Source organism: Nerophis lumbriciformis, linkage group LG29 (assembly GCF_033978685.3).
Source record: "Nerophis lumbriciformis linkage group LG29, RoL_Nlum_v2.1, whole genome shotgun sequence".
Classification (NCBI taxonomy): Eukaryota; Metazoa; Chordata; class Actinopteri; order Syngnathiformes; family Syngnathidae; genus Nerophis; species Nerophis lumbriciformis.
In genome coordinates, this window is record NC_084576.2 from 6,093,597 (window position 1) to 6,117,207 (window position 23,611).

The 23,611-nt window shown below is 41.7% G+C and overlaps 1 protein-coding gene across 1 annotated transcript; it reads right to left on the reverse strand.

Moving 5' to 3' along the window:
- Nucleotides 1-1,176: 1,176 nt before the first annotated feature.
- rpia (ribose 5-phosphate isomerase A (ribose 5-phosphate epimerase)) lies at nucleotides 1,177-22,171 on the reverse strand. Its single transcript, XM_061925142.1, has 9 exons — nucleotides 21,913-22,171; nucleotides 9,917-9,977; nucleotides 9,759-9,814; nucleotides 9,622-9,681; nucleotides 4,794-4,858; nucleotides 4,658-4,726; nucleotides 4,437-4,578; nucleotides 2,027-2,126; nucleotides 1,177-1,966 (listed from the first exon to the last, which is right to left on the reverse strand). The coding sequence occupies exons 1-9, from the start codon at nucleotides 22,105-22,107 to the stop codon at nucleotides 1,869-1,871; spliced, it is 846 nt and encodes a 281-aa protein (XP_061781126.1). The 5' UTR covers nucleotides 22,108-22,171; the 3' UTR covers nucleotides 1,177-1,868.
- Nucleotides 22,172-23,611: the final 1,440 nt, after the last annotated feature.

Consider the following 23,611-nt stretch of genomic DNA (forward strand, 5'->3'; position numbering starts at 1 on the left):
AGGGTCCTTGAGGGTGCATGGGAGTTTGCCCAACCAGTCTACATGTGCTTTGTGGACTTGGAGAAGGCATTCGACCGTGTCCCTCGGGAAGTCCTGTGGGGAGTGCTCAGAGAGTATGGGGTTTCGGACTGTCTGATTGTGGCGGTCCGCTCCCTGTATGATCAGTGTCAGAGCTTGGTTCGCATTGCCGGCAGTAAGTCGGACACGTTTCCGGTGAGGGTTGGACTCCGCCAAGGCTGCCCTTTGTCACCGATTCTGTTCATAACTTTTATGGACAGAATTTCTAGGCGCAGTCAGGGCGTTGAGGGGATCCAGGTTTGGTGGCTGCAGGATTAGGTCTCTGCTTTTTGCAGATGATTTGGTCCTGATGGCTTCATCTGGCCGGGATCTTCAGCTCTCACTGGATCGGTTCGCAGCTGAGTGTGAAGCGACTGGGATGAGAATCAGCACCTCCAAGTCCGAGTCCATGGTTCTCGCCCGGAAAAGGGTGGAGTGCCATCTCCGGGTTGGGGAGGAGATCTTGCCCCAAGTGGAGGAGTTCAAGTACCTCGGAGTCTTGTTCACGAGTGAGGGAAGAGTGGATCGTGAGATCGACAGGCGGATCGGTGCGGCGTCTTCAGTAATGCGGACGCTGTATCGATCCGTTGTGGTGAAGAAGGAGCTGAGCCGGAAGGCAAAGCTCTCAATTTACCGGTCGATCTACGTTCCCATCCTCACCTATGGTCATGAGCTTTGGGTTATGACCGAAAGGACAAGATCACGGGTACAAGCGGCCGAAATGAGTTTCCTCCGCCGGGTGGCAGGGCTCTCCCTTAGAGATAGGGTGAGAAGCTCTGTCATCCGGGGGGAGCTCAAAGTAAAGCCGCTGCTCCTCCACATCGAGAGGAGCCAGATGAGGTGGTTCGGGCATCTGGTCCGGATGCCACCCGAGCGCCTCCCTAAGGAGGTGTTTAGGGCATGTCCGACCGGTAGGAGGCCACGAGGAAGACCCAGGACACGTTGGGAAGACTATGTCTCCCGGCTGGCCTGGGAACGCCTCGGGATCCTTCGGGAGGAGCTGGACGAAGTGGCTGGGGAGAGGGAAGTCTGGGCTTCCCTGCTTAGGCTGCTGCCCCCGCGACCCGACCTCGGATAAGCGGAAGAAGATGGATGGATTTCAGTACACAAAACACGAGATAGCAACACTGATTTGTTTATTTTCAAGATAAATGGAACAAACAGCATTGAATTGAAACAGAGGCACGTGCATTGTTTTGGTCTTGTTTTGTTTCAATAGCAAAAAAAAACAAACATAAGTGTACCCATCAAACAGTCACTTTGTTTAAGAATGAATGAATTCAAATGCTGGTGCAAACAAAACATGGCATGTATGCAAAGAGGGACATATCTGAAACACCTTGCAGACTGCATTGTTGTACAGTACTTTAAGATATACAACAGTCATGCAACAATCAAGTCAAAACACCTCTAAAATATCCACCTGAAAGACAAAGTGATGTAGTCGCTTCTTTGAAATTAGCATGTAAACGTGGACTTGACAGGCACTAATTGAGGGAGGCATGTGTAAGAACACAGGAAGCTACTTACTCCATCCTGTGAATTATTCTAACCTTCATTCTATTACAGACAAAAATGATCTGTTTTCCATCCATATCGTTTCTACTTAGCACAAGAAATAACACGATTGTGTGTTTGTTTAATTCTGAACACAAACAGCAGCTTGTGTCAAGGCTGCTTTGCAAGCATTCTGGCAATAATAACTCACAACTTTCCACGTAAAGTGGAAAATACCAATAAGACACACTTGCAAGGTGAGTAAAATCATGAGATGTGTCTACTTCCAAGGAGGGCACGCCGGGTACAACTCCTCAGTTGACGGGGGCATCCCGCATCAGAACGTTTCCGTCCTCCATTCCAAAGTAGGCTCGCTCGGCCATGCCGACAAAGAACCCTGTCTCCACAACCCCTGGGGGGAGAATGTGCTTAAGCACACTGAGCACGGACAACAACGTGTGGGGCGTCTCACCTGGAATCATCTTGATGGCACAGTTTATGTCCTTCCACTTCTGAGCGCCCACAAACTTCCAGTCCAAAATGAAATTGCTGTTGTCTGTCACCACGGGACCCTGACGCCCACAAATACGCAGATATCAGCGAGAGACTGGCACAATATTTCCCATATACTGTAAACCATGGGTGTCCAAAGTGCGGCCCAATAATAAAAGGGATCTGTTCAACGGGGCACCCCCAATTACATTTTGAATATCTGATGGTTTAATTGCTGCAACTTTGCCACCACACTGTGGACATTGTGAGTAATTCAGGTTAATGACCGTGAATTGCATTTTGAAAAGCACTCAGCACAGCAATATTATACAAACTCCGTTGCCATATGAGTTGGGAAATTGTGTTAGATGTAAATATAAACGGAATACAATGATTTGCAAATAATTTCCAACCCATATTCAGTTGAATATGCTACAAAGACAACATATTTGATGTTCAAACTGATAAACATTTTTTTCTTCTTCAAATAATCATTAACTTTAGAATTTGATGCCCGCAACACGTGACAAAGTTGGGAAAGGTGGCAATAAATACTGATAAAGCTGAGGAATGCTCATCAAACACTTATTTGGAACATCCCACAGGTGTGCAGGCTAATTGGGAACAGGTGGGTGCCATGATTGGGTATAAAAACAGCTTCCCATAAAATGCTCAGTCTTTCACAAGAAAGGATGGGGCGAGGTACACCCCTTTGTCCACAACTGCGTGAGCAAATAGTCGAACAGTTTCAGAACAACGTTTCTCAAAGTGCAATTGCAAGAAATTTAGGGATTTCAACATATACGGTCCATAATATCATCAAAAGGTTCAGAGAATCTGGAGAAATCACTCCACGTAAGCGGCATGGCCGGAAACCAACATTGAATGACCGTGACCTTCGATCCCTCAGACGGCACTGTATCAAAAACCGACATCAATCTCTAAAGGATATCACCACATGGTCGATTCATCTGTAAGTGCAAGTTAAAGCTGTACTATGCACAGCGAAAGCCATTTGTCAACAACATCCAGAAACGCCACCGGCTTCTCTGGGCCCTAGATCATCTAAGATGGACTCATGCAAAGTGGAAAAGTGTTCTGTGGTCTGACGAGTCCACATTTCAAATTGTTTTTGGAAATATTCGACATCGTGTCATCTGGACCAAAGGGGAAGCGAACCATCCAGACTGTTATCGACGCAAAGTTCAAAAGCCAGCATCTGTGATGGTATGGGGGTGCATTAGTGCCCAAGGCATGGGTAACTTACACATCTGTGAAGGCACCATTAATGCTGAAAGGTACATACAGGTTTTGGAACAACATATGCTGCCATCTAAGCGCCGTCTTTTTCATGGACGCCCCTGCTTATAAAGTTAAAAGTTAAAGTTAAAGTACCAATGATTGTCACACACACACTAGGTGTGGCGAAATTATTCTCTGCATTTGACCCATCACCCTTGATCACCCCCTGGGAGGTGAGGGGAGCAGTGGGCAGCAGCAGTGGCCGCGCCCGGGTCAGCAAGACAATGCCAAGCCACATTCAGCACGTGTTATAACAGCGTGGCTTCGTAAAAAAAAGAGTGCGGGTACTTTCCTGGCCCGCCTGCAGTCCAGACCTGTCTCCCATCGAAAATGTGTGGCGCATTATGACGCGTAAAATACGACAGCGGAGATCCCGGACTGTTGAACGACTGAAGCTCTACATAAAAAAAGAATGGGAAAGAATTCCACTTTCAAAGCTTCAACAATTAGTTTCCTCAGTTCCCAATCGTTTATTGAGTGTTGTTAAAAGAAAAGGTGATGTAACACAGTGGTGAACATGCCCTTTCCCAACTACTTTGGCACGTGTTGCAGCCATGAAATTCTAAGTTAATTATTATTTGCAAAAATAAAATAAAGTTTATGAGTTTGAACATCAACTATCTTGTCTTTGTAGTGCATTCAAGTGAATATGGGTTGAAAAGGATTTGCAAATCATTGTATTCCGTTTATATTTACATCTAACACAATTTCCCAACTCATATGGAAACGGGGTTTGTATATGACCCAATACAGACAGCCTTCTTTAATCATGTTGCAAATAAAAAGACACAAAAAGTCGGCACACCACTGAACTTTGTGGGTATTATAATACATGTCCAAGCACAACACATAATTAAAAAAATACACCCATTTAAATCTCCTGCAATGCATGATGGGAACAATGCAAACCACTCCACATGTATTCATGTTTGGCGCATTTTAGCTGCTTGGTATGTCTGATTGATTACAACATTTTAAGGAGGTCGTCATGGAAATAAACAAGGTACATCCAATTATATCAATTATTAATTACATATCCATGATATGCGGCCCCAAGTCAAAATGTTTGTAAATATAATTAAACTTACAGCTTTACTGACAGCCATTCTTAAATTGGCTTCCCCTCCAAAGAGTTGGACGATTTTCCTGGAGATGGGGACATAGGCCATCGGGACCACCTCAATGGGAACCCCCTTTTTCCACTGCTGGCCCAGAGCCTTGGAGTCCTTCCTGAGAGTGGATGGAGAATTTTTGGTGAGTAACCCGCGATTTCAGCTCCCATCACACTTGGTTAACGCAAGACACAAACCTGTAATCCGCGATGACAATGAAATGTTTTGCGCAGCCAGCTACAATCTTCTCCTGAGTCAAACAGCCGCTGAGATAAATAAATAAAATCTAAGTGATGGGGTAGAGCTTTACGGTCGGCAAGAAGGCAAACTCACCCTCCACCTTTAATTAATGTCAGATCTGCATCTACTTCGTCTGCTCCATCGATGGCAACATCCAGCTGGTGGAAGTTGAGCAGAAGTGACATCAAACTTTGTTCATTTCAATTCTTTCATTACAGAGTTCTTAATTGTCCTTCTCCTAGTGTAGCGCGTACCCGGACACACAACACTTCCTCATTCTCCGCAAATCACCTTTGCGGCACGGACGGTGTGTTTGTAAACATGGGGAAAAACTGACATCAAATCCAAACCACACGGACATAAAACATTAACATTAGCTGGTCGTTACAGTATGAATTGATATATATATATATATATATATATATAGCCTATTATTTGCGCACTATCTACAAGTAATGTACCAAAAACTTCACCACCAAAAAAAATCTCCAAAACCGGATGTAAAGAAAAACGCAAGCCATTGTGACTGTCTGGAGTGTTGTCAGCATGTCTGTGATGTAGACGTTAGTTTAATATATCCCAAATATACCCGCGGACAGCTATCTACAAAATGTGCAAATATTCAGAGGAGTGGCGGCTTTTAAGAAGAGAAACTGAAACTAGTGCAACAGCGTGATGTGTTCCGAGTTGTTTTTAATCTTTAAAAAAAAGTCATTAAAAGTCTGTAAACACTCAAAAAGAATCTTAACAAATTAGATTGTACAAAAAGCAGCAACAATTGAAAATATCACAAAACAGGTTAAAAAAAACAGATATGTTAATACTAATTAATAATAACAAAATTGTTTTAAATGTATGTACACATTTTTTGAGCCTTTTTTTTAAAGAAAATCATATCATCATAGCAAGTTATGCAAACTACTCAATGATGTTATGGTGACCACGCCCATAACCACGCCCCCCACCGCCACAGGTGTCTTGGCAGTTCTTACTTTTTCGGAAGTGAACCAGTAATTGTACGGGTACCAATACAATTTGCGTCAAAATATTTCAGATCAGCAAATGACCTTGCTTTTTAATTTTTAATTACAATAACAATAAAAACACATGAAGGCATTTTAACAATGTCAACTAAATATTTAAACTATGTCATTATTCTGTTTTATTTCATACAATTGTTGAACCAATATAAAGTCAAAGTCCACAGAATTATTCACTGAATTTTTAAACTAACAAAAACAAAAAACTGTTTTTATGAAAACAATACCGATCTAATCGTACAGTGTATCACTCATACACTTTACTACCCTGGGGATCAACAGCATCAGTTTATGGACCAGTCCAACCCTCTCCGTGATCGCCTGGCAGTCTGACACACGATAGAAACAGGAACGGAGCACTTCAGTTGCATATGATCCTCTCTCTGGACTTTTATTAATCTACTTAATTTCCTGGTAATATCTGTAAGGCGGTTAAACCTTCATGTTTGCTAAAGTGAACTAATCACCTATTTTTCTGTTGTTTCAAGCTAGCTTGGCATGTTTGCTTGTCATCTGCTGCTCTCTTACTCCATGTGTTACATTTTTAGCCCGTTTCTCCAGTTCCACAGTGATATTAAAACTTGTGACAAATGCAGTTTGTGTGCCGCAATGGAAGGGATAATAACATAAAGGTGCTGCTCTACATTGAACTAAGACTTGGCCAAAAAATCTGATTCCTACATAAACAAACCGTTAGCAGTGGCTGCTAGCAGTCAACACAAAGGACCAAGCTGCAAGGTATGAGCTTAAAGTGATATTTTTTGTGATCATCAATAAAAAGCACTGTTTGGGATCCGGCAATTTTTCACAGAATTTGGCCAGTAATGATCAGTGGCCGATCGATTGGAACGCAGTGGCATCTTTTTCTTGCATAGACGCAAGTTACATGACATAATCGCCACATTTCTACTAGTTAAAAGTTTTTTTTAAATGTTTCTAAACTTTCTTGTCTAAAGTTTAAAATAGTTGGTAAACTTGTTTGTTAACTAGTTCTGTTAATAAAGCAGGGCTTCCCTTACATGTATTTGATTATGGGGCACTGCCATGGCAAAATAAAAGCCAGCGCACCTTAAAAATGAGGGTTTTTAATGTGACAACAAATTTAAGTAATATATTGTATGAATGGAAGTATATAGCTTACTATTTACGCACGATCGACACACCAAAAACGCAGTCACAGGAAAACGACTGATCACTTAAACATTATGTTGTGATGACGTAAGCAAGATGCACACGATTGTCTGTAGCACAGGCAGCATGTCTGCGATGTGGACACATTGGCAGTGCATGCCAAAAGCAACAGATGGCACCGTAATAACCAATTGTCAGAAGAAAAAGTCACTCCCGGAAAAGACAATGAAATCAGGGAACCAAACTTTTTGTATAACATGTTTGTTAACTTCCATCCATCCATTTTCTACCGCTTATTCCCTTTGGGGTCGCGGGGGGCGCTGGAGCCTATCTCAGCTACAATCGGGCGGAAGGCGGGGTACACCCTGGACAAGTCGCCACCTCATCGCAGGGCCAACACAGATAGACAGACAACATTCACACTCACATCCACACACTAGGGCCAATTTAGTGTTGCCAATCAACTTATCCCCAGGTGCATGTCTTTGGAGGTGGGAGGAAGCCGGAGTACCCGGAGGGAACCCACGCAGTCACGGGTAGAACATGCAAACTCCACACAGAAAGATCCCGAGCCCGGGATTGAACCCAAGACTACTCAGGACCTTCGTATTGTGAGGCAGATGCACTAACCCCTCTGCCACCGTGAAGCCCTATATGTATACACATACATATATATATATATATATATGTATGTGTGGGGAAAAAAATCACAAGACTATTTCATCTCTACAGGCCTGTTTCATGAGGGGGGTACCCTCAATCGTCAGGAGATTTTAATGGGAGCATTCACATACCATGGTTTATATAGGGCAGAGTGGGTGGGTACAGGCTGGCCTAGGGGCGTGGTGATTGGTTCATGTGTTACCTAGGAGGTGTTTCCGTCTATGACGGCATGTTGTTACAATTTCGCTGCGCTTGTTGAGGGATGACAGGTCTGGACGGTAGATAATAAACAGTTTCTCTTTCAAGCATAGGTTGCATCTTTTATTACCACTATTGTAAGGTGTGCTGGATGCAAGAATTTGCCATGTTATTGAATATTCAACATTATTGTCTTTGAGGTCCCAAATGTGTTTGCTGAGTTCTGTGGTATTTCGCAGGTTTTTGTTCCTGAAAGAAGCCTTGTGGTTGTTCCATCTGGTTTTGAATTCACCCTCGGTTAATCCTACATATGTGTCGGATGTGTTAATGTCCTTGCGTATTACCTTAGATTGGTAGACAACTGATGTTTGTAAGCATCCCCCGTTGAGGGGGCAATCAGGTTTCTTTCGACAGTTACATGCTTTGTTGGTTTTGGAGTCGTTCTGACTGGGGGTCGACGGCTCATTTGCAATTGTTTTGTTGTGGTTTGAGATGATTTGTCGTATATTGTTCATGCAGCTGTAGCTCAATTTGATGTTGTTCTTGTTGAATACTTTTCTTAGGTTGTTGTCTTTGGGAAAGTGTTTGTCAATCAGATTGAGGAATTTGTGTCCAATGTTCGTTGAGCCGTTTTTGCTGTATGGGGGGTTGTACCAGATGATGCTGTTTCGTTTTCTGTTCTTTTTTGGCTGGTTTCCTGGCGTGGGTTCATAGGTGAGGGTGAAATTGTATCCGCTTTCATCAAGGGCTTTTTGGTACGGGGGGGTTGCTTGGTCAAATTCAGCTTTGCTAGATGACAGCATCGATAGCCTTTTATTGATTCCGGTAGGTATTCCTTTCGTGGTGGTGGGTGGATGGTTGCTGTCATGGTGCACGTATTGGAGTGTTGTGTTGGGTTTCGTGAATGGTTGGTAGCTGTTATTTCTCAGGTTGAAAGTGACGTCAAGAAAGTTGACGGTTTGCTTGTTGGCTTCAATTGTGATCCGTAGGCCGTTCTCTTTGAAAATTTGGCATATGCGCTTCTTGGTATTCTCGCTGCTCCTTGGCGAGGCGCGACACACTGCCAGTCCGTCATCACGGTAAATACCAAGGTTCAGATTGAGGCTATATATATATATATATATATATATATATATATATATATATATATATATATATATATATATATATATATATATATATATATATATATATATATATATATATATATATACATACATACATATATATACATACATATATATATATATTTTAATAATTTAACTTGTTAACAAAAACCTCTATTTCATAAATAAATAAATATTAATCATATATATGAATGAGGTAGATCCCTTCAACTTGGTCAATTGAAAAGTAGCTCGCCTGCAGAAAAAGTGTGGGCATCGCGGTTCTACAACATTTTTGCCCCAAATGATAAAACTGGTTAAATAAACTAAAATATTAATATTGCAGTATTGGCCACAAGAGGGGACCAAACCAATCAAAGCATGCTGTTCAGTGTCACAGCCACTGATTGGCTCAGCCTAAGGCAACATTACTATATTGGCTTAAAAGAGTGTAAAAGTGACTAAAGGGTGTTATTTCATATGTGTATTATCAATATTATTATAGATGGCTCCGATAATGTTGAAAATGTACCTAAACAGGATTTGTATGCTCTACCAATGAAAATATTTGATGTATAATTTAGGATTCCTACTTCAGTCATGTTCAGAATCAATTAACAGCGATAAACGAGGGATTACTGTACTCAAGTACTACTTTAGTACATTTTGTATTATGCAGGGTAACTTTACCACTTGGTTTCAGTATAACACAGCTTCACTGTTAAGTCCCAAATAACTGAGGCGCTCTCCTTTCGATTGCACCGATGAAGGAGCGCGTCATACCTCAGGGTGTCTGTCCAGGTCAGACAGCACCAAACCGTGCTGCAGAATCAGCTGGCGTGCCTGAGGGAGTGCATAGAAACAGAGTTATAAACCGACTGTGGGCAAAAAATGGATTCATTACAAAACGTGAACATGACCTGGAAGGAGGTGGGAACACACACGATGTTCAGCTTCTCCTGGCGCACTCTCTCCGCTGCAACATACACACGACAGAGTTGTTGAACACACGCTTCAAAATTTAAAGCATGCATCCTTAGTGGGAGACAAAATATGTCCCCATTAATAAGCTGCTCACCCAGTCTGTCCACTGCGTAAACAATGGTGGAGCCACTGCCCACTCCGACCACCTGGTTGTTCTGTGGGACAGCAAACAAATGGGGTTCAAGTTCGCTGTAACCATTATGTTACCAAATGTCAAACTTGCACATTTGGCTATGGTGCATTTGCAAAAAGTGTGGGAAAAAAACAAAGTTTGAATGAAAGCAAATCAAATAAGTTTAGAACTACAGTGTTTTATTCAAAAATAATACGACGTATCAACAAAGTAAACAAAAATAAGTCTAAATTGTAAGTCATAAATAAGTTTCTTAATGGGGTCACATGTTTTTTTCTACATTTAAAACACTTCATTGTACATAACATGTAATGGTGGTTCTTTTGTCAACATGTTGCATCGATTGTTTTATAGACCATCTTCAAACCGCTTTCGTATTGACGTGCCTCCACTTCGACAGTGTCTTCTCCCCGCCATCTTTGTTGGGAGTTCTTAGCGCTTCCATATCAAGACGACTATGGCAACAATAATAATGATTATTTTGGTTGATATTGAAATCACGATGAATGAAAACACAATTAATTGCACCTCCAAAACTCAACTTTAAAATATAATTCAAAATGACAATGCATATAAATTAGTAATGAATAAACAGCAAGTAAATTAATAATAGTAACAGCAATTAATTAACATAAGAGCAATATAGAAAAAAATACAATTCAGTTTTTAACTCCATTTTCTACCTTTTACACTTATTTCACCACCATAGATTGTGTGCTTATTGTGTCAGAAAATGACACAATGTTTGTTAATCAAATGCAAACTCTCTCACATGTATTAGTATTTGGTGCAATACATCTTTGGACAATTTAGACCAGTATTTTAAGTCATGTAAATGTATCATCCATCCATCCATTTTCTACCGCTTGTCCCTTTTTCAATAAGTGCTTATAAGGTACTTTAAAAAAAACAAAACATTTATTTTGTTAGCACAAGTGGCGCACCACGCTGTTATTGTGAAAGGGGGGAAGTGTGGTGTTGTTCTACGCTTGACATATGGAAGCGACTTGAGGCTGTTAAAAAAGAAAAGAAAAAAAGAACGCCTCTAAAGTTGCGCCTGCAGTCTTGTTTGTACATTGATCTTACATGGATGATGTCGTTCACAACAACACAAGCAGATGAGATGTGTTGTGGATGTATGGATTATTCTCGCTAACTTTAGTATCACAGTTCAGTCGCTGTTTCAAGTGGCCATATCCACATTGTTTAGTTCAGGACGGGGCAGTTGATTGTTTCGGGGATAAATGAGCGGTACTAATCATTATTTTTCCTAACAAATGTTTCTTCTCTTCACAATGACAACATTTCACTCACAATTATGTCAATTTCTGTGATATTCTGCGTTTAACAGCGAATTCCTTTTTATTGGCCAATTATTTGACTATGTTAACGCGGAAATCATATGCCTTACCTTTTTTGTTGAGTTTAGTGATTATGCATATTAGCGCTGTGTCAAATAAAAAAGTAGCAACTATATGGAAGTAGAATTGTCTCACATCAACTTATACAGGGTTTCCCGCAGCGTTTTGTTGTTAAAGCGGCCGCCTTAACAACAAAGAGCCACCGCCTAAACCAGTGGTTCTTAACCTGGGTTCGATCGAACCCTAGGGGTTCGGTAAGTCGGCCTCAGGTGTTCGGCAGAGCCTCCGCGGAGGTCAAAACACACCCGACTCATCGTGTAAATAAAAACTTCTCCCTATCGGTGTATTATGGATACCCCCAAACAACGTTCCCTCTAAGGTGCGCACCTGCGCAATTGCGCACTGCTCACGAGTACTCTGCGCACAGCAAATCTATGCCGCGCACAAAATCAAATCCCACTCTAAACAAAATAAACAAATAATTTGTTTTGTATGATTTTGCAATGCAACTGTGAGTAACAGGTGACAAAAGGCGGCCACAACAGATAAAACTATGTTTGTCAACACTTAAATTATTGTAACGTCTGTGGGGACACTTTAAGGAGGACAGGAATTCCATCGGCCCCTTTATTTAGCGAAATTGTTTGTCGGCCATAACCACACCAAAACAATGCATAAAATACTTCTATCTAGCAAAACTGGTCATTGTCTACCGTACAAACCAAGCCAAAAGCAACTCTTTGTCATCTGTTATATCAACAGCAGCCGCTTGCTCTCTCTCTCTCTCACCTGCACCAACACATACACTATGGCAATTAGCCACTGGTGCGTCTATGGCCACACACAATGTTGGACAACTCCAACACTACACGTAAAGTGTACATTTCAGGTCGTTTTACGATGACTCCTCAATCAGTGTGCTTATTCTACTGTCATTTGTTAAGAATTTTATTTTTTTAATATTAATCATGAAATGATGTTACAGCACTACAGAATTGCTAATAAAAATGTTTATTTTACAGACAGAAAGTTAATAAACACTTCATCTCATGCAACATGTGAATGTTTAAAGGGGAACTAAATGTGATCTCTGAAAGGGGTACACAATCTTTCCAAAGCAGGACCCCCACCCAGGCATAAAATACTATAGTGCATAGCTGATATATATCTAATATCTAAGTGGGCCAAATCACATATATTAGAAAATAATCTCTTGAAAAAGACTACTGTCACTTGATTATAATAATAAGACATTTAAATTGTTATGTCAGGTTTGAGACAAATGTGCTGCTGGTATGGCCACAGTGTGCACGTCTGTATTCCACTGAATGCTCAGAGTGTTTGTGTGTTTTCTCACACACATGAAAAATTATAGGGAACATTGCCAATAGGCCTACCTTGGTAAAATGTCTCCTTTTTAGTTTTGGGCGTACATTAGGCTGCTAAGCATGATCTACTTATTTTCACCAGTATAACCATTGCTAGCGTTGATTGTAGTTTGTTTTAGTCTTTGTTTTCTGATACAACTGACAATAACTGTTGGACAATTTGCTCACGCATTTGTTCACAAAGTGGTGATCCTCGCCCCATCCTTGTTTGTGAATGACTGAGCATTTCATGGAAGCTGCTTTTATACCCAATCATGGCACCCACCTGTTCCCAGTTAGCCTGTTCACCTGAGGGATGTTTCAAATAAGTCTTTGATGAGCATTCCTCAACTTTCTCACTCTTTTTACCACTTGTGCCAGCTTTTTTGAAACATGTTGCAGGCATTAAATTACAAATGAGCTAATATTTGCAAAAAATAACAACGTTTTCCAGTTCGAACATTAAGTATCTTGTCTTTGCAGTCTATTCAATTGAATATAGGTTGAAAAAGATTTGCAAATCATTGTATTCTGTTTTATTTACCATTTACACAACACGTTTGTGCTATAGCCCACATCTCATTGTGCTAAATGTGAATATTTCAAGGGGAACAAATCGTGATCTCTGAAGGGGTACATGTCTTAAATTATTTTACAGCAACCCCCAAGACATACAACATACAGCTCCTGAAAACTTTTTTTTAAATTTCCATTTAGATTAATTCATCATTTAGATTACAAAATAGTATAATGGAAATAACTGCTGTTATTTGATTAATAAAACATTTAACTTGTTATGATGTTAGCTTTGGGACAGGTGTGATGCTGGGGTGGCGACAGCGTGCATGTCTGATGTTGCTCACATGTCGTCCAAGGAATGCTCAGGGAGTTTGAGCGTTTGCTCAGACACATGAAAAATTAGAGGGAACATTGCCCCCAAACAATGTTCCCTCTAATTTTCCATATGCGTGAGCCAACGCAAAAAGTCCTTGAGCATTCAGTGGAGCACAAGTGAGCGACGTTAGACATGCACATGCACTACGGCCACACCAGCAGCACACCTGTCTCAAACCTGACTAAATACCAAGTTAAATGTTTTATTATTATAATCAAATGACAGCAGTCATTTCCATGAGATTATTTTCTAATATACCGTATTTTCCGCACCATTAGCCGCACCTAAAAACCACAAATTTACTCAAAAGCTGACAGTGCGGCTTTTAACCCGGTGCGCTTTATATATGGATAAATATTAAGATTCATTTTCATAAAGTTTCGGTCTCGTAACTACGGTAAACAGCCGCCATCTTTTTTCCCGGTAGAACAGGAAGCGCTTCTTCTTCTACGCAAGCAACCGCCAAGGTAAGCACCCGCCCCCATAGAACAGGAAGCGCTTCTTCTTCTACTGTAAGCAACCACCCGCCCGCGTAGAAGAAGAAAAAGCGCGCGGATATTACCGTACGTTTCATTTCCTGTTTACATCTGTAAAGACCACAAAATGGCTCCTACTAAGCGACAAGGATCCGGTTCATGAAAAGACGCAATCTCTCCATCCTCACACGGATTACTATTTCACAGCAACTGATATTCCTGTGAACTGCACTGTGGATACTGTGGATACAACGGGAGCACGTACGGTGAATATTCGCACCACAGGGAATGAGAAGTCGTCCTTCACTGTGGTTCTAGCTTGCCATGCTAATGGCCTGAAACTTCCACCCATGGTGATATTCAAAAGGAAGACCTTGCCAAAAGAGACCTTTCCAGCCGGCGTCATCATAAAAGCTAACTCGAAGGGATGGATGGATGAAGAAAAGATGAGCGAGTGGTTAAGGGAAGTTTACGCGAAGAGGCCGGGTGGCTTTTTTCACACAGCTCCGTCCATGTTGATATACGACTCTATGCGCGCCCACATCACAGATGGTGTCAAAAAACAAGTGAAGCACACAAATACAACACTCGCCGTCATTCCGGGTGGATTAACCAAAGAACTCCAACCGCTGGATATTGGTGTCAACAGGGCATTCAAATCACGACTGCGAACGGCGTGGGAACAATGGATGACCGAAGGCGAACACACCTTCACTAAGACAGGCAGACAGCGCCGGACGACATACGCCAACATTTGCCAGTGGATCGTAAATGCCTGGGCAGATATTTCGGTCACAACTGTGGTCCGAGCTTTCCGGAAGGCAGGATTCACAGAACTGCTGAACAGTGACACTGACTCCGATGACTTCGACGAGACGGAACCGGCCATTTTGGATCCCACATTTGCCCAACTTTTCAATTCGGACACCGAAGACGAAGAATTCGAAGGATTTACGAATGAAGAATAACTTCAGAAGGTGAGCGCTATGTTTATTTTGTGTGTTGTGACATTAACGTTCGAGCAACATTATGTTGCTATTGCTCTGCACTATTTTGAATTTTACTATGTTTGTGATTGCACATTTGCGTACATTTTGGGACAGAGTCGTTAGAACGCTGGTTTTTAATATATTATTAAAGTTTGACTGACCTATCTGACTGTTTTTTTGACATTCCCTTTAGCGCAGCGTAGGCGCGGCTTATAGTCCGGGGCGGCTTATAGGTGGACAAAGTTTTGAAATATGCCATTCATTGAAGGTGCGGCTAATAATCCGGTGCGCCTTATAGTGCGGAAAATACAGTAAGTATTTTGGCCCAATTACAATGACAATAACAAAAAATATTGTTTTTCATGAGCTGTGTACTAGAATTGTATGTCTGGGTGGGGGTCCTGCTTTGGAAATAATTTGTACCCCTTTCAGATATCGCATTTAGTTCCCACTAAAACATTCACATGTTACACAATAAGACGCATTCCTGTAACTTTGTTTGTCAAATATATCTTTATTAGTATTTCTTTAATGTAATAACATAATTTCATGATTAATATTTATAAATTAAGATAAAATTAAGAAAAAAAACATCTTATTGTTCACTAAAGAAGGGTTCGGTGAATGCGCATATGAAACTGGTGGGGTTCGGTACCCCCAACAAGGTTAAGAACCACTGGCCTAAACTAACGTCTTAACAAGCTCTCCAGCCACACGTGCGCATTTAAAAACTATCTCTGTCCCCAAGCAAACGCATACACTGAGTGTCATATGCATGCCAAAATACTGGGGGCGCTGTAGCATAGGACTTAAGACCATTTTATCTAATCAAAAACGTAATTTCTGGAGCCGGCATATAGCAAAAATGGTAAGTCATGGCAAGAAATAATTATATATGTGGACTGACAGAGGAGTAAAGCTACTTTTAAGCATCGTTTTGGAGTTTAAAGTTAACAAAACTCAAAGTGTTGACTGGGAAACTTGCCAGTCCAAGTATGGTGACATTCTTACCCTATTTTGGCGCGGTACGGACTTGGAGGGACATCTGAGGAATTTCCACATCGGAAAGAGGAAATCACAAAAACAACTATCGGCACTAAACTGAAAGCGATTTGTGGAAAGTACAGACAAGCAGTCGACGCAGGTGGAAGAAGTAGTTACGGTAGAGTTGTTTTGCTGTACTTTCAACTATGCGAGCAGATCTGGGGCGGTTCTCCATCAACTACATAGAATAGAATGGACTTTATTGCCATTATATTTGTATATAATGAGATTAAGGACTCCAACTTAAGGTGCGGTAGTGGGAACAAATATGGGATAAAAATAAATTACACAAGAGGTAATAAAGATAAAACTAAGAATTGAAATAAACAGACTACTATCCAATAAAAAATAATAAGCAATCCTGTACAATATACAAAACACTATACAAATACTGTACAATATACAGAACAAGACAAGAGCACCGGAGTAAAAAATAACAATCAGGATGTATTGTACCGTATTTTCCGCACTATAAGGCGCACCGGATTATTAGCCGCACCTTCAATGAATTGCATATTTCATAACTTTGTCCACCAATAAACCGCCCCGGATTATAAGCCGCGCCTACGCTGCGCTAAAGGGAATGTCAAAAAAACAGTCAGATAGTTCAGTCAAACTTTAATAATATATTGAAAACCAGCGTTCTAACAACTCTGTCCCAAAATGTACGCAAATGTGCAATCACAAACATAGTAAAATTCAAAATGGTGTAGAGCAATAGCAACATAATGTTGCTCGAACGTTAATGTCACAACACACAAAATAAACATAGCGCTCACTTTCTGAAGTTATTCTTCATTCGTAAATCCTTCGAATTCTTCGTCTTCGGTGTCCGAATTGAAAAGTTGCGCAAGCGTGGGATCCAAAATGGCCGGTTCCGTCTCGTCGAAGTCATCGGAGTCAGTGTCGCTGTTGTTGTCCAGTAGTTCTGTGAATCCTGCCTTCCGGAAAGCTCGGACCACAGTTGTGACCGAAATATCTGCCCAGGCATTTACGATCCACTGGCAAATGTTGGCGTATGTCGTCCGGCGCTGTCTGCCTGTTTTAGTGAAGGTGTGTTCGCCTTCGGTCATCCATTGTTCCCACGCCGTTCGCAGTCGTGATTTGAATGCCCTGTTGACACCAATATCCAGCGGTTGGAGTTCTTTGGTTAATCCACCCGGAATGACGGCGAGTGTTGTATTTGTGTGCTTCACTTGTTTTTTGACACCATCTGTGATGTGGGCGCGCATAGAGTCGTATATCAACATGGACGGAGCTGTGTGAAAAAAGCCACCCGGCCTCTTCGCGTAAACTTCCCTTAACCACTCGCTCATCTTTTCTTCATCCATCCATCCCTTCGAGTTAGCTTTTATGATGACGCCGGCTGGAAAGGTCTCTTTTGGCAAGGTCTTCCTTTTGAATATCACCATGGGAGGAAGTTTCTGGCCATTAGCATGGCAAGCTAGAACCACAGTGAAGGACGACTTCTCATTCCCTGTGGTGCGAATATTCACCGTACGTGCATTTTGTAGTCTGGTCTTTACAGATGTAAACACACAAAGGAAATGAAACGAAATATCCGCGCGCTTATTTTTCTTCCGGGGGCGGGTGGTAGCTTACAGTAGAAGAAGAAGCGCTTCCTGTTCTATGGGGGCGGGTGCTTACCTTGGCGGTTGCTTGCGTAGAAGAAGAAGCGCTTCCTGTTCTACCGGGAAAAAAGATGGCGGCTGTTTACCGAAGTTGCGAGATCGAAACTTTATGAAAATGAATCGTAATATTAATCCATATATAAAGCGCACCGGGTTATAAGGCGCACTGTCAGCTTTTGAGAAAATTTGTGGTTTTTAGGTGCGCCTTATAGTGCGGAAAATACGGTACTCGAAGGGTAATATTGCACAGTAGGGTATTAGGGTAGGATATTGTATAGGGGTGAATTATTTATTATAAGTTAGAGTTCAACATTGTGACAGCTCTGGGAAAGAAGCTGTCTCTGAGCCTGTTTGTTCTGAGCCTGTTAGTTCTAGCTCTGATGCACCTGTAGCGCCTGCCCGATGGTAGCAGGTAGAACAGGTGGAAGCCAGGGTGTGTGCATCCATTCAATTTGGAATAGAAACATCAGATATTGACACAAGCTCTCACAGGAGTTGGGATTCTCCATTTACCCTTGACAGCCTGGTCACAGACAAAGATATGCCGAATGATGTACAAGACCAGCAAGATTCCAGTAGGAGCAATCCACAATCTTCTGTGGTATAAGAGAGATGAGCTCTACTTCAGGTATGTGGGCGCTAACTTCATTGTTAGGAAGTAATATTGTTAAAAGGCAGATAGATGTTGTATATCTTGGGCATCAAAACATTTTTATATGAACTGCACTGCAATTACAAATGCTCTCAGATGACCACTTTCAACAATGTGGAATCATACTTTGCCCATTTGTTTTAATATTATCATTGTTTGACAACAGTGTGACAAAAATACTTGCTTTGGAATCAGAAGTCAAGATGGCAAGCATATATTGAAGTTCAGCTGTTTTAGATGTATTTAAATAAGGTTGAATACAAGGGTGATTTTTTTTTTAATAAAGAAATACAATCATGTGTGCTTATGGACTGTATCCCTGCAGACTGTATTGATATACAGTGTATATATTGGGTTTTTATGTTGATTTAATACAAAAAGAAAAAAGAAAAAAAAAAGTTTTCTTTTCTTGTGCGGCCCGGTACCAATCGGTCCGCGGACCGGTACCGGGCCGCAGCCCGGTGGTTGGGGACCACTGTTCTGGGGGAAACACTGTTATATATATCATTATGATATTAATACATATGCATATATTAATAAATATACAAATATGATATACAAATAAATAAATAATTTGTACAAATAAATACGTATTTGTAAATATATTTTTGAGATTTGAAAATATATACAAATAAAATGTATGAATATAAAGATGTGACGTACAAATAAATCAAGAATTTGTATAAACAAACGTGTATTTGTAAATATATTTTTGAGATTTGAATATAAATATGCTTGATTTTGTATTTGCGGATCGCTTTTTTGCTTTTGTGTCGATGAGACATTCCTCCCACAAACCAGATGCACAAATAAATGTGACCTACACACTCCCCTGAACAACCAGCAGAGGGCACTGCAGCCTGATAAGAGATCAGTATCTACATCGGGACAAGGTCATTAAACAAGGTCATTTATTGATACAATAAAATAAGCAGCTAGCACAGTCTTTCAGATGAACTGGATAAATGAGCATTAACTAATACAACGCTAACTCAGGCCCGTTGTGCGTTCTCTCTGTAAAGACGTGGATTGTTTTTGTGCAGAGAACTCCGGGAATTTTGCATATAATGCATACAGGTAAAAGCCAGTAAATTAGAATATTTTGAAAAACTTGATTTATTTCAGTAATTGCATTCAAAAGGTGTAACTTGTACATTATATTTATTCATTGCACACAGACTGATGCATTCAAATGTTTATTTCATTTAATTTTGATGATTTGAAGTGGCAACAAATGAAAATCCAAAATTCCGTGTGTCACAAAATTAGAATATTACTTAAGGCTAATACAAAAAAGGGATTTTTAGAAATATTGGCCAACTGAAAAGTATGAAAATGAAAAATATGAGCATGTACAATACTCAATACTTGGTTGGAGCTCCTTTTGCCTCAATTACTGCGTTAATGCGGCGTGGCATGGAGTCGATGAGTTTCTGGCACTGCTCAGGTGTTATGAGAGCCCAGGTTGCTCTGATAGTGGCCTTCAACTCTTCTGCGTTTTTGGGTCTGGCATTCTGCATCTTCCTTTTCACAATTACCCCACAGATTTTCTATGGGGCTAAGGTCAGGGGAGTTGGCGGGCCAATTTAGAACAGAAATACCATGGTCCGTAAACCAGGCACGGGTAGATTTTGCGCTGTGTGCAGGCGCCAAGTCCTGTTGGAACTTGAAATCTCCATCTCCATAGAGCAGGTCAGCAGCAGGAAGCATGAAGTGCTCTAAAACTTGCTGGTAGACGGCTGCGTTGACCCTGGATCTCAGGAAACAGAGTGGACCGACACCAGCAGATGACATGGCACCCCAAACCATCACTGATGGTGGAAACTTTACACTAGACTTCAGGCAACGTGGATCCTGTGTCTCTCCTGTCTTCCTCCAGACTCTGGGACCTCGATTTCCAAAGGAAATGCAAAATTTGCATGGTTGGGTGATGGTTTGGGGTGCCATGTCATCTGCTGGTGTCGGTCCACTCTGTTTCCTGAGATCCAGGGTCAACGCAGCCGTCTACCAGCAAGTTTTAGAGCACTTCATGCTTCCTGCTGCTGACCTGCTCTATGGAGATGGAGATTTCAAGTTCCAACAGGACTTGGCGCCTGCACACAGCGCAAAATCTACCCGTGCCTGGTTTACGGACCATGGTATTTCTGTTCTAAATTGGCCCGCCAACTCCTCTGACCTTAGCCCCATAGATACCCCATCTGTGGGGTATTGTGAAAATGAAGATGCAGAATGCCAGACCCAAAAACGCAGAAGAGTTGAAGGCCACTATCAGAGCAACCTGGGCTCTCATAACACCTGAGCAGTGCCAGAAACTCATCGACTCCATGCCACGCCGCATTAACGCAGTAATTGAGGCAAAAGGAGCTCCAACCAAGTATTGAGTATTGTACATGCTCATATTTTTCATTTTCATACTTTTCAGTTGGCCAACATTTCTAAAAATCCCTTTTTTGTATTAGCCTTAAGTAATATTCTAATTTTGTGACACACGGAATTTTGGATTTTCATTTGTTGCCACTTCAAATCATCAAAATTAAATGAAATAAACATTTGAATGCATCAGTCTGTGTGCAATGAATAAATATAATGTACAAGTTACACCTTTTGAATGCAATTACTGAAATAAATCAAGTTTTTCAAAATATTCTAATTTACTGGCTTTTACCTGTATAATGCTCTGTGACGCAGACCACTCAAGATGATCTGGTCCCACTATGGACTGGACTCTCCCACATCTGCGGTCCCCTCCAAGGTTTCTCATTGTATCCCATTGGGTTGAGTTTTTTTCTTGCCCTGATGTGGGATCTGAGCCGAGGATGTCGTTGTGGCTTGTGCAGCCCTTTGAGACACTTGTGATTTAGGGCTATATAAATACAACTTTGTTTGATTGATTGATAATAGGTAGATTTTACATAAATAATAACCTTTGGGATGAACACATGGTTTCGCAACATTTGACAAGGTTGTAAACTGTATGTAAGTAGGTTAGTAATATTATCAATTCAGTGTTAATATTTGAGCCCCCTTTGTAGTGGAAAAGTTGGGCCCCTGCTCTCCATCCATCCATTTTTCTACCGCTTGTCCCTTTTGGGGTCACGTTGGGTGCTGGAGCCTATCTCAGCTGCATTCGGGCGGAAGGCAGGGTACACCCTGGACAAGTCGCCACCTCATCACAGGGCCTCGTGTGTGTTCATTTGTTAGAACTTAAATGGAGAACAAAAAAACGACACACTTTGACGTGCTGTTTGTGTCCGAAAGGCCATTGAGTGAGTGAATGTGCCGCTTTAACCAAGTCACCTTAATTTCAAAATAAAGCTTCGGCTTTCATCGACAAGTCGACGTGTTGTCACTGTTAATCTTAGAGGACGCCAGTCTGCATTGCTAATAATTAACCTTTAAAACAAACTAGCAGTAGCGAAGTAGCACAGCATGGCGTTTAGCTAACTTTACTAGCGGTTTAATGTCAGAAACACCGTGACGTGAACTAAACTGTCCAGCTGCGGACACGAATGGAGAAACAATTATTTTGAAAAACATCCTACCTGGACGTGGTTGTCCACCGCGGCGTAGGCGGCGAGCTTCTTCGCCTCTTCGGCCATGCTACGTGCACTATTAGCGGCACACCGGACCGACGTAAGTGTGTTATGGTGGCTTCTGGGAGCCACGGAGAAAAGTGTGGATGCTCCGCGTGATCCGGGAGGGAGTTTAGAGAATGCGACCCACCCCGGAAGCCTCATGGCCCATCACACCAACACTCGCCAAAAAGCCCGCCTTCCCTACCCGGAAGCAGGAAGTGATGTGTCATGTGACCTAAGAGTCCGCGCAGGCGTAGGAGAGCAGCCAGAAGTGGCGATTATATCTGTTGACAACAAACGATAATGGATACGTCTATTCATTTTCACCATGAGCGGCTGTAAATGCACATATATCTATGAACTTATTGGAAGCATCGACACAAATATATGTCCACATATACAGCGAGGGGAGGGCAACATGCTGTCCTGAGGGTGGCGCACGAGGACAACTTCAGCCAGAGAGTATCCCCATTTCAGGCAATCTCCTCAATGATTATTTTTGCCGCTATGATTACAGGTAAAAGCCAGTAAATTAGAATATTTTGAAAAACTTGATTTATTTCAGTAATTGCATTCAAAAGGTGTAACTTGTACATTATATTTATTCATTGCACACAGACTGATGCATTCAAATGTTTATTTCATTTAATTTTGATGATTTGAAGTGGCAACAAATGAAAATCCAAAATTCCGTGTGTCACAAAATTAGAATATTACTTAAGGCTAATACAAAAAAGGGATTTTTAGAAATGTTGGCCAACTGAAAAGTATGAAAATGAAAAATATGAGCATGTACAATACTCAATACTTGGTTGGAGCTCCTTTTGCCTCAATTACTGCGTTAATGCGGCGTGGCATGGAGTCGACGAGTTTCTGGCACTGCTCAGGTGTTATGAGAGCCCAGGTTGCTCTGATAGTGGCCTTCAACTCTTTTGCGTTTTTGGGTCTGGCATTCTGCATCTTCCTTTTCACAATACCCCACAGATTTTCTATGGGGCTAAGGTCAGGGGAGTTGGCGGGCCAATTTAGAACAGAAATACCATGGTCCGTAAACCAGGCACGGGTAGATTTTGCGCTGTGTGCAGGCGCCAAGTCCTGTTGGAACTTGAAATCTCCATCTCCATAGAGCAGGTCAGCAGCAGGAAGCATGAAGTGCTCTAAAACTTGCTGGTAGACGGCTGCGTTGACCCTGGATCTCAGGAAACAGAGTGGACCGACACCAGCAGATGACATGGCACCCCAAACCATCACCCAACCATGCAAATTTTGCATTTCCTTTGGAAATCGAGGTCCCAGAGTCTGGAGGAAGACAGGAGAGGCACAGGATCCACGTTGCCTGAAGTCTAGTGTAAAGTTTCCACCATCAGTGATGGTTTGGGGTGCCATGTCATCTGCTGGTGTCGGTCCACTCTGTTTCCTGAGATCCAGGGTCAACGCAGCCGTCTACCAGCAAGTTTTAGAGCACTTCATGCTTCCTGCTGCTGACCTGCTCTATGGAGATGGAGATTTCAAGTTCCAACAGGACTTGGCGCCTGCACACAGCGCAAAATCTACCCGTGCCTGGTTTACGGACCATGGTATTTCTGTTCTAAATTGGCCCGCCAACTCCCCTGACCTTAGCCCCATAGAAAATCTGTGGGGTATTGTGAAAAGGAAGATGCAGAAT